At 42.1% G+C, this 12,448-nt stretch overlaps 1 protein-coding gene across 1 annotated transcript in view; it reads right to left on the reverse strand.

The window, feature by feature from the left end:
• The window catches only part of ITPK1 (inositol-tetrakisphosphate 1-kinase), an 82,621-nt gene extending 81,140 nt beyond the window's left edge, over positions 1-1,481 (reverse strand). Inside the window, exon 1 of the mRNA XM_010003758.1 lies at positions 1,431-1,481. Coding sequence (XP_010002060.1) covers positions 1,431-1,481 — 51 coding nt within the window. The remainder of the gene's footprint in view (positions 1-1,430) is intronic.
• Between the last annotated feature and the right edge of the window lie 10,967 nt (positions 1,482-12,448).

Here is a 12,448-nt window from a genome sequence, read left to right on the forward strand (position 1 = left end):
TGCCTCACACTCAGGAGCCCAGCACCTCACCACAAGCAGCCACCTCTGAGCTGTTTGAGCAGGAAAAGCTGCAACCACGTATCATTGCTGGCAAAGCTTTTATACCTGGAAGATTTCACATACAATTGAAAAACACAGACTGTTTGATGACAAAACCTCTTCCACTTTCTTCCTGACTGGTCTTCACTGTTATTCTAAGCAAAATATCTTGAAACCTTTTGGGTGCAAGCACACTTGACAAATCTCAACTTCCAAATGAAAAATCCTTTCCTTATTGAAAGCAAAATTTGTGAACAAACTTCCCACTTTAATTTACAATCACATAAGAAATGGCTTAATAAAACTTCAGGGAAAACTTCCACGTAATGAGGATTTTAATGGACCATGCTGAAAAAACAGCAGAATTTGCCCCATTTGCATCCCCTGACTTACTGTACCTGCTCAACCCACTAGCACAGAAAAGCTGCCTTAAAACCTCAGACTGGCAAAAGATTTCCTGCAGATGAAGTTTACTCTACACATTGCAGCAGTGTAAAAAGCTAACTGCTTCCCAGCAGGAGCTGGTAAGGCAATTTCCAAAGGCTGCTTCCAAAGCTGTGTTGCAGTGTTCACATGGTGGCACTGGGCAGGGACTCCCACCAGAAGGCAGCCAAACCATAGCTGCCCAACTCCTGATTCTCACCTCACTGGAGAAACTAAAAGGAGCATTTCAAGTTTTCTGACCATGACTTCCCTCTCCACTGCTTTGCATCTCTCTACAAGCCCCCTTTATTTCCCTCCATCCATACTGGACAGCAAAGGATGGCTGCCGAACCAGCACCTCCCTCCTCTTCAGTCAGCTGGCACCGTCACTACTCCCGCGCCTGCGGGGACATCCCTCACTGCTGTTTACAGACAGGAAAGACTGAGGTGTGTGACCCAGCTGGCCCCTATTAAAGATAATGTTATCACAGCTCCAATTGTTCCTGTCTGCATCTGCTGGTGGGAGGAAACAATCAACTTGTCTGAGCTAGAACAGAGAATGTTGGAGAACTATGAATCAGAAAGCTGTTTGTCTCAGGAAACTTTGGCCATATGTTACATTAATAAGGGATTTTTTCCATAGCTGTGCTAATAAATGGCAACTTACTGTGACTTCTCCTTATTTCTTCCTATTTTCATGGAAGTGAGAGGGAGAGTGTGGGAGAAGCAGTGTAGGGAGAGGCAGAGACCCACATCCAAAACCATAGGTAGACCTTCCTGGTGCCTTGAACACAACTGCAGCCATACACAGTGTCTAATGCATACAAGACCTACAGTGCACTGAAAATGTAACTTGCTAGCAAATGGGAAGTGCTGAAGGATCTACATTCTTGTCCTGAAGTGCTGAACTCATGCCAAGTTCTCAGGAAAACATACAGACTGAAAAACAATGGAGCTGTCTTCCATACCTGCTTTCTGCTGACCAACAGCAGGAACTGCTTAGGGGCCAGTTTGGCCATGGTTGCAGGTGCTGGGAGTGTTCTTTGCCCCCAACCTTCTGGATACAGAGTATCTCCCAAATTTAAGCTCAAGTTGCTGCTAAATACAAACTTACATTATGCTATAGGGTTGAAATTAGAAGTGAAAAATATGTTTTGAAACACCTGGCTGGCATAATCAAGGTATTGCTGTTGTTTGGGTAAATGTCAAAGCCCTTTTTGAAAGTCCCCTTCCCATCTCTAGACAACCATAAGCAGACTTTTTCCTAACATGGAAAGACATGGAGACAACAACCTTTAACATATAGATGGCAATGTGACATTTCCAGCTGTGAAATTTTAAAGAAGGAAACTCATTTTAATACCGATGGATCTTGAGTTTTGACATTCCATTTTCTTCCCCTGTTACACTTTTTCCCTCCAGTTATTCCAGCTGCTCAAAGCCTTTCACATCCTTCAAGAAATATTTAAAATACACTGACTGAATATGCCCTTTCCAACATGGGCAGAGAAACAATTTCCCTAACTTATGGCTAAGAAGATGGCCAAGAGATATCATCAGTTTCCTAAGAAAATGAGTGGACTGTCTGCTCATGACATCATTAGTTAGGCCATGTCATTCCTTATGGCTACAACTGCTGAATGAGGCCTGGCTAAAGAGAAGATAGAAGCACACTTGTCTTAAGTGAGAGCCCCTCGTACAAACCTTTCGCCCACATGGTTCATGTCACTGGTCTGGCAGCACAGGCTCTGCAAGGAAGGGGGTGCAGGGAATAACGAACCTTCAGCAGTGAGGAAGAAGTCCTGTAAAGTCAACTGCTTTTCAGAGCAGCGACAGAGGGAGCACTGCTGAAGCCTTGTTTGCATAGCCAAAGGAAGCAAGCATTGCAGACATAGGTTAAGGGTGGACAGAAAAGCCAGATAAGTCATTTGGTTTTGCTGAGGGTGTGTTTGCTCAGAAAGAAATATTGAAAGGCATCTGGCTGAGCTGCTTATTCACATTCTCCCAAGTGAAATTCGAGTGCAACAATTTGCTCAAAATCAGTGAAATTTCTCTTTCAAACCAGTTAGTTTAACTGAAGACAAAACTAATCTCAGAAGTTTTTATGAAAGCCTAGATATCCCCCTCACAATTATTGTAAAACTTCTAACGTAAGGAAAGAAAAATTACCCAAAGCATATTATTTTCAGGTTACTAAAGAGCCCATAGGGCTGGGTTGTCTTTCTTTAGTAAGTCCAGGTCCCTAAACAAAAAAATCAACAGGGTGGGATGGGAGAGATGGAGAAGGAAGGGTTCAAAATAAACCAGTGTTACTCAAATGCCGCTAGATCCTAAATAAAACACAACAATGCTGACCAAACGGAGACACAGAAGACCTGGCATGGCTTCAGCACACAATAACCATTTGTCTTCTTCGCCAGAGGCAAGCAGCAGCTGCTAATGCCAGGCGGGGGGATAAAATAGCACCACGCTACAGCTGGAGGATTACTCCCAGGAGCAATGCAATACATACGAATAAAAGATGACAAGTTAGATGAATGCCCTTTGAGAACCTTTTCAGAAAGGACTAAGTGTTCTTTAGGAGAAGCTGGAAAACTAAGGATGCAAAAAACTGCCAACATTGTTTTGGCAAATCCACTTGAAAGTGAAAAACAAATCGACATGCAAAAGGCTTCATCTGAATCAGCCTGAAATCTTGCAAGGAAACCCCAGAGGGCAGATCCCAAAATACAGTAGATGCCCAAATGGTACTTTGTGAAAACAGTATTTTCCTAAGAATGAATGGGAACCCTTTAAAACACACCCCAGGACAGTTGCAGGACAGTTATACCCACCACAATGGGAACATCTCAAGCATTTCATAACATAGCAGGGAAAAGAAGTGGGAAGTCAGCAAGTGGTTGGTGCTTTGCTTATGTTTCGTAAGGACAGGCAGCAGAGAAGAGGTGGAGGAGTTGTGCTCTATGTTAAGGAAAACCTTGAATGTATAGAAGTCAACTACAATAATTGTGGTAGCCCTATGGAATGCCTCTGGGTCAAAATCAGAGGGGTTGTCTCAAAGGGAGACCTTACAGAGAGCATCAGTTACAAGCCCTGAAACCAAGACGAGGTGACCAATGAAGAAATACTTGGGTTGCTCAGGTAAGCTCTGGGTCAACAAAACCTGGTCCTTATGGGAGACTTCAACTACCCAGACATTTGCTGGAGGAACAACACTGCAGTTCACCTGACATCCATCAAGTTCCTGGAATATGTGTTCCTCACACAAATGCTGGATGTGCCAACCAGGAACAGGGCACAGCTGGACTTACTACTACCAAGAGAACCTGCTCTGTTATACCTTGGTTAGTGACAGACTTGGCTGCAATGACCACATTATTATGGTCGAGTTTGGGATACTGCTGAGCACAATGAAGATTAATTCCAGGACAAACGTCTTACATTTTAGAAGAGCAAACTTCAGCTCTCTCAGGGCTCAGTTGGAAGGGATGTGGGAAGCTTCCATGGAGGGTAAAGGAGCTAGTGAATGTTGGCAGTTTTTCAAGAACACTCTCCTAGATAAGCAAAACCAGTTCATTCCCTATAAAGGCAAGGAAAGTAGGTGGAACAAGAGACCCCCTTGGCTTAACTGAGCTTCTGAGTTTGCTCAGAACCAAAAAGGAAATGTGCCAGAGGTGGAAAAGTGGAACACTATCTGTTAAGAATTACAAGGGCATTGCCAAGGCATGCAGAGATGCAGTTAGGAAGGCAAAAGCTCAGCTTTAGCTGACATTGGCTAGAGATGTCAGAAACTTCAAGAAAAGATTCTTCAGATACATTAACAACAAGCAGAAATAGAGGAATAATATTGGCTAATATTAAACAGGAGAGGTGAACTAGTCACCAGTGGTGAAAAGGCAGAGGTCCTCAAGACCTTCTTCACCTCAACACTTTCTTCACCTCTGTCTTTACCTTGCTGGGTCCCAGGATATAGGAACAAAAGTCCAGGTTGATGCAGCCACTGACCAGATGATCCTTGAGGTCCCTTCCAACCTGGCATTCTATGGTTAGTATTATTAATAAATTGTAGAACCGTCTGTCTTTAAAATTAATGTTTTAATACCACCTATAAACCTGTACCACAGCAGTTATTAACCTTTTGGGGAAAGGTGTAAGACTGGAATCAAAATATAAAATCCTTCACAAAGCTGTGTGCCCTGTAACATAACACAGTTGTGTTTCCTACCCAATTTCACTCACCATGTGGCTGCTTCAATAAGAATATAACAAAGCGAAAGCAGAAGTAGAGGTGCCACTTAAATATACCATTGTGGTAATACCATCAAACATTCAAAAGGACCAGACCAGCAATACAGGACGCTTTTCTACTGCAGGGTGTGGGAGCTCAACTCGGGGACTCTTCGCAAGTACAGAAGAGAGGTAAGGGGGGAGAAAGGAGAACAAACTTCTATGGTATGACATCGAGTGTTACACAAAGTAATTTACAGTCCTTTCTAAGGGCCCACCAGTAAGTCAATACACAATATCCCTGCTAATGACATGGAATGGAAACAATTTCTTTCCTGTACCTTTCAAGACTGCCAGGAAAGAGTACCACAACGCTGGAAGGAATGTGGTGACCAGCAACAAAAACAGGCAAAAGGGCTCTATTTCCACCAAGAAAGCTAAACATAGCTAAGACATCCAAGGCACCATAAGAATTCAGATTCCCAAATCACAGCTAAATTTATTTAGGTACCTAAATCTAAGGTGGTTATTTTGAAACTCCTAGGTTACAATCAAGCAAACAAGTTATGCTAAGTTAAAGTCTGTGGATTTACAGCTCATCAACAATGCTGTAGCTGGGTTGCTGTGTACCAACTCTACATTGAGTATCACTGAGTAATGAGTAACATTGAGTATCAGCATCTGGAGGGTGATTTGCCCTAGATGAAACAACAGGCAGCATATAAAATGGGACTGATGGGATGAAAACAAGAAAGCAAAGTATGGGTTGATTAGCAGAAAAACTTCCTGACAGGCAAACATGTTAAGCCATGGAGCAATCACCCACAGGAACTGGTGAAAGCCCCACTGGTTAGAGTAGTTTTTTTTTTAATTTACACCAAACAATAGACAAAACAGAGGAAGGAATCCTGCACATCAGTGAAACGGAACATAGGTATTTCTACATCTACAGAGCCACCTCTCCTCAGTTCAGCCAACCAGAAAAGCTTTATACTGTTTTTTTGCAAGTTGATCCTCTCCTTGCTGCAGCAGCTTTGCACTCACTGATGGCAGTCACTGGGTGGGGGATCCAGGCCTGTCCCTTTCTGTAAAGTAGCACCAGTTCTGTGACCACAGGCTCCCCATCTCTGTGCTGCCTGATGCCAGATCTGGACCACGCCAGTTTGCAAGATGTGAAACTAAGACCAAGAAAAATTACCTCCTGCATTTGAAAATTACCAACTTAATCCACTCTGTAGAGACATTTGCCACACCCTTAACTGAGGCAGGCTGGCAGGGTTAGTGTTCTGGGATATTAATAAATTGCTTACTACAGATATGTGTCATTCAAGCTTTAACTAGAGGCTCTCCAAATAAATCTGCACTGAGGTTTAACAGGGTTTAACACAACAGCTCTGTGGCATTCACAATAGATAGCAGTACATCTGAACAAACTAATAAAACAAAGAGACTTATTGTAGTTACAGTTCAGCCCATTAACTATCCTGCAGTAACACAGGGCTGAGTAACCACTGGTTATTAGCTATGACTTATAGCTGTTTACAAAGGGACATACCAATCTAAATGTATTTTCCTAAGTACTAGATGCTGTCATGGATGCTGGGGTTGCAGGCAATTCCTCGTATCAATGACTAACAACCAATATTTTTAAAAGTCCAGTTCATTTCATAGGAAAAGAGCCTCTCCCTTCACACAGAAACTTTAAAAAGTGACTGGTTTTAACATTTGGCAAGTTCACAGTCTATACAGCATGTGCACTTCGACACCAAACAAGCTATCAATTCAGTTAGGAAACGCCCTATGCAAACATAAGTGATTTTATGTACTGTCTGGTAAGAGCTTTCAGAGGAACCTCTGGCTCACCAGTGGCTACACAGTTGGAGAACATGCACTTCACAGCCCACTCTGAGTCAGGTATTTTAACACTGTGGGCACCTAAGCTTGATAAAGATGCTGCAAGAGATAAAAGCAGGTCATTGAAAGGGTGCCCGGTCATATTTATTACCTCAAAGATTAACTGACAATAAGACTTCCAGGTTCATCATCCTTTTGCACTGAAATCTGTCAACTTTCTTCTCCTTCCTCCCCCTACACACCTTACAACCTAAGATGATCCCAGAAAGCACAGGCACTAGACAATCTCCAGATTACACTGCACTGGCAATAAGTACTATGCTGTGGGTAGACCTACCTTTGGTTTTCATGCTAATAGTGGCAATTTCAATTATAAATATTTAATTGCCTGTAGACATAAGCAAATTGAGAGAGTAACTGAAACATGCTAAGCAACATTAAATGTATTGGCATAATATACAGCAGAAATTGTTTCTGTGATTAAAACCATCAAAACATATGTACACATAAGATACCTCCATCTTTTCTTTAATATAACTGAACCTATAATATACAAGAAAATAGAACAGGATTATCCAGAAATTTTTTTTTAAGTTACTTATGCTTATTTTTTATTCACCTTATTCATACTTGCCACAGGTAATGGCACAGCAAGAATACAGAAACGCAGAACCACCCTGCAGCAAAAAATGAACCACTGTGTGTAGCACCCACAACAGGGCGTAGCATACGAGAAAACTCCCCAGGCAGCTACAACTGCAAAAGCACATTCTTAAAACATACTGATTTGGCATGAAATCTCACAGAGCTGGTGTTGCAAAACTAACAAAAATCAAGAAAAGAAAGGGTTGAAAGCAGCAGCTGGAACCACCAATGCTGGCACAATTGAAGCAATAGAAGGTAAATATAATATTCAAGCTATGCAGTAATTCCATTGGGAAAAGTGTTTCACTACCTCTCAGGGGATCCCATCCATCAGTTAAATGCTCCTAAGTCCACGATGAGGTTCAGCCCTATACTGTTAATAGGCCACATTAAGGCCCAAAAAAATTAGCCAGTCTCCAATGTGGGAACAAAAACAGGTATTTTAACTGCTTGGAACACCCACCACAAACTGGCCCAAAACACACATGGCTAGGGTTTTGTTTTGCTTTTTTTAGCCAGCCATTTCCCTAGGGGACAATAAAATCCACAGATGAGCCAGCCAGTCTGACCCCCTCCAGAAAGCCCCTGCATCACCCCACTGTGCAGAGGAACCAGCTTTCCCAGCCATTAGTTTCCCCCATTGGCTTATTCCCTTCTGCTCTGGTAGGATGCAAGCCACTGGAAACAGGGCACCTCCACTCCAAACCCTGTGCTGGTCAGGCTAAGAAACTAAACCTTACAAAAGGCAACTTGCCAAATACTTGACATAATGTTCTCCTGGTTAATCTAAACCACGACCATGGCAATATGTTTGGGAACAATGCAGAAATGTAGAAAAGGAGATGACAGCACATTTTTCTTCCTCTTCCTGGTAAAACTTCCAGATTCTTACTCTCTATGAGACAAGAGGGAACAAAAGATAGAAATGAGCAGAACATCTCCCTTATGAGGAAAGGCTGAGAGAGCTGCGTCTCTTAAGCTTCGAGGAGACTGAAGGGAGACCTCATTAGTGTTAATAAATATGTAAAAAGTGAGTATCGGGAGGACAGAGCCAGGATTTTCTCAGTGATGTCCAATGATAGGACAAGGGGCAACAGGTACAAACTGGAGCATAGGAGGTTCCATGTAAACATAAGGAAAAACTTTTTCACTGTGAGAGTGACAGAGCACTGGAACAGGCTGCCCAGAGAGGTTGTGGAGTCTCCTTCTCTGGAGACATTCAAAACCTGCCTGGACATGTTCCTGTGTGATGTGCTCTGTGTGACCCTGCTCTGGCAGGGGGGTTGGACTAGATGATCTTTTGAGGTCCTCTCCAGCCCCTAACATTCTGTGATTCTGTGCATTACAGACAGTCTGTCAAGGAGAAATAATATTGAGATTCACACCATAGCAGAGATCAAGAATATATACAGGAGAATTCAGCTGTTTTCTTCTCCACTGAAAATAAATGTCTCAAATTGCTTCAAGTAACTTTTAAGTATTAAAAATAGTTTATGAGAAACGAGTGCTTTTCAAGCTGTCTCCTTCTAGGGAAAAGTTCCCAGCAAGCATGATAAGAAATAACAAACAGCAATTAATTTCCAGCCCATCCAATCAATTGCATTTTATCAATTTGTTTTATATCTCAAATTGACACAAGACAGATAGACATAAGCTAACAATCTACTACACAAAGGTGACAGTAGCAGAGAAACAATTTGACTTATTCTGGGCTCTTTGATTTGGTTGGATTTATTTTAGAAACCAACAGCAAATTATTTTACCAGGGAATATAAAGTTTCTCTTTTTCATCCTGTGCCTGCAGGAGGGGTGACCTTTGTTTTCTTGGTAATAAAACTTTACTTTCCCAGTCTTTTTTTAAGTTAGACATACCAAGCTTATGACATTAGTTTGCTATTTCAGAATTTTAAGTTGTAGAGTTTTGGAGAAAATGGGTAGTATCCTCAAAATCATATCTGGGACTGATTAATCTACAATACATGCTATTTTAAAATGGGAGACATGGTTGTGACACAGTCACACGTGGTGTTAGCCTGAATCTTCCCAGGAACATGAGCAAAGTAGAACATAGCAACACTGACTTTGGTCCAGAGTAGCAACATAACTACATATTTCATGCTCTTCTACAGATCAACCAGTCCACATGGAAAAGATGCCACAGTTGCTAGCCATAATGACTAATCCTGCAACCCCTTTTTCCCAGCTACACAGCAGGAGCATTCCCATAGCTCCTGCCGAGAGTCAGCTCCAACAGCAGGGCATACCAGACTGAAGAAACAGTTTCGAACCTGAGCAGATCTTGACATTGTAAAGCTGGTCTTGTTTACACGACTGGCCCAGTCCCCTCTGGCAAAACCAAATGAAGCAACAAGTCACGTCAGCCATGGAGAAGTTAAAATGTTAAATGCAACTATGCAATAAGAACAGCATTCAGATCCCTCCTATTAATTTTCTTATGCCCTGGTGTAGACTCACTAAACATTCTGCTGAAACCCTGCTTGCAAAGAGGTGTTAAGGCAAGAAGTCTCTCTATACTATTGGAAAGAGCAATCTCTCACCCCCTCACCCCTTCAAAAAAGGATATTAAAATTGCACAGACAAGCTGCCAGTGGATTTTTTTTCTTTATAGGCAGAGAGGTTCTGCAAGTTGCCAATGCTAGTTGGCTTCTATATTTATACCTGCTAAATTTGACCAGTTCCCACAGAAACAAAGTCCCTCTCTGAACAGTGGAAGTATCTCATCTTGTAGGGAACACTTTTTAGTTAAAAGAAACAGGTTTTCATCCTGAAATTTGTGTTACTTGCATCCTACCCCAACCCCTCCCTCCACCAGGTAACTAGCATGTGTACGGAGTACATAATCGTATCTTGTTAACTGCAAAGGAAAAAGAGTGCAATCACTGAAACATTAACAGAAATGTCTTTATCTGTGAAGCTACTAGGAAATAAGGTCCTGTGATTTTAGCTTTCTTCTTATGTGCAGTAGTAGATTTACAAATGTAATATTTTTTTAATAGAGCCATGAGAAACATGAACATCAAAATCATGCTATTTTGTAAAGCATAACCATGATAATTGCACTGAGACTGGAATTCTGCTGATGACACACAGGTTATATGTGGGATTTTGTATATTTTGCTCTGAAGTTAGAAAAAGAAAAGCCCCTGAAAAGTGTCCAAAATGTTCATTTTGGACATGGAAAGAGACCAATGGGTTACAAAGAGAACAAAGGGACCTGAAAGGCTCTTCCTTCCTGCACCTGAAAACTGGACGTCATCCATGCACATCATGTTTACATCATTAAATAATTATGTCTTGAGCAATCCAAGCACAAGCGGTACAACAGTAAAGATGGTCAGAAAACCTGCCAGCATTCAACAACTGAATACATTCAGAAAAATTTCTGAGCTATGATTGGTTTTTTTTGAGGGGAGGGAGGATGAGACAGATGGAGTGGGACTCACAAACACCAAAGTTTGTGCAGAGTGGTCTGCTGCATTCATATTTACATGCAGAGGAAGCAGCTACAGCATTTGACATTTTCCATGGACTTAACAGTAGCTGCTCTGCACCTCTGAAAAGCAGGCTCTTGACTTAGCAACTTACCCTCAGATTTTAGATACATGGAGGGCCACTATGGTCATCTGACTTGTCCTAGGCTCTGGACCAAGGCCTCCACTATATCACCTCAATTCCATTGCAATTCTTGCAAATTTCATGTTCCAACTATACTTTCTATGCCATAAAAAAAAACCAAATTACCTTTTAAAATCTGGTGAAAAACATGGAAATTTGGTGCCGGGAGCATTAATTCTGCCACATTCTTCTCTCAGAACCTTACAGCCAGCCTCAGGCTGTAATCCAGCACTCAGCAGTGGCCCATTAGGCAGGGGTCCATGCCGAGGCTGGTTGAGGGACACTACTGCAAGTGTTTGAACATCCAGGCTTCCACCTGGGTCTAACAGCTAGCACCATAGCTTGCAACTCAGGATGGGCTGCAGTTATCATGCGAGGTGCAAAGCACTCTTCTGCCTGTCTCAGTGCAGGAAACAAGGTGTGACAAACACAGCAGTAAGCTGGTTCACAGCTAGCAAGGAGCAGAGGGGAGTCAAGTAGTTTAGAGGGGACTGTCCTAATAGTTCATAGTGCTGCAGAAGACTTCCCATCATCAGTGCTCTCTGCATCAACAGTCTTTCCAGTGCTGTACTCACATGGATCCAACAGATCTTAGGTTAGTTCTGTGGTGATATACGGGCAGCAACATGCATGATGTTTCCCTTTGCACAACCAGAGTAGATGTAACCTGGCTCTGACAGGGAAGCTGCCTGGGCTCACTGATGTGGCACGGGGCTCAGGAGGCTAGCAAGTCCCACAGAGAAACAAAGCCAGTCCTCCGCCACGCTAGCACAATTTTGCAACCTCAAAATGAAGAGCTGGCTTGAATCCAGTCAACTTCAAGTACAATTACAGGACAGGCCCCAAAGACACGTCCTTCCGTACAGTCTGTTCTGTACACCATCGCCCAGACTTTTGTGAAGACCAACAAAGAAGGGTATGAAGCCAGTGTGAAGAGTGGTTTGAAGTTTGAAATTTGCTCTTCAAAAGCTCTGTCCTTCAGGCTTAACCTCCTTATGCTAACTGCAGAAACCTTCAGTTCAAAAGAAGTCCCATATGCAGAGCTCAAACAAATGAACCTGTAAAACTCTGTAAAATAAGGGACAAAATGCAAACCAATGACCAGCAAGCCATATGTACCCTTGGCATAAAGACATGCTTTCAACGTAGAGATTAAGTGACTTGAACTTCTTGGTAGACATGTCATTGCTCTGTTTTGAGCACCTAATCCCAAAACCTCAACACACCGAAAAGCATCATCTGAAGTTTTTAGTATTAGTCTTAATAAAACACATACACAAGTACTATTGTAATAGTTTTTAGGTTTAGAATTAGCTTGTACAGAGTTTACTCTTATCCATTTATTCTTGCTCAAATGTACAGCTTTTGAAATAGGGGACATGACAAACACATGAGGCAATGGATATTAAAGTAGATGGGTGTCCACTGTTCAGCACAGAAATCAGGAGAGAAAAATCTGCTATACAGTACCCAAAGCCAGACTGAAATGACAGGAAACAATGTATGTGCTTTTAAATGCAAATAAGCACAATGTGGGCAGTTAAATGTAAATTCTAGCCACTACTAATGGTTTCCCATACTCATCAAATGTAGGTTCTTCAAATCCCTGACTGCTGCAAGCATC

The sequence above is a fragment of the Chaetura pelagica genome, unplaced genomic scaffold (genome assembly GCF_000747805.2).
Source record: "Chaetura pelagica isolate M959 unplaced genomic scaffold, ChaPel_1.0 scaffold48, whole genome shotgun sequence".
Classification (NCBI taxonomy): domain Eukaryota; kingdom Metazoa; phylum Chordata; class Aves; order Apodiformes; family Apodidae; genus Chaetura; species Chaetura pelagica.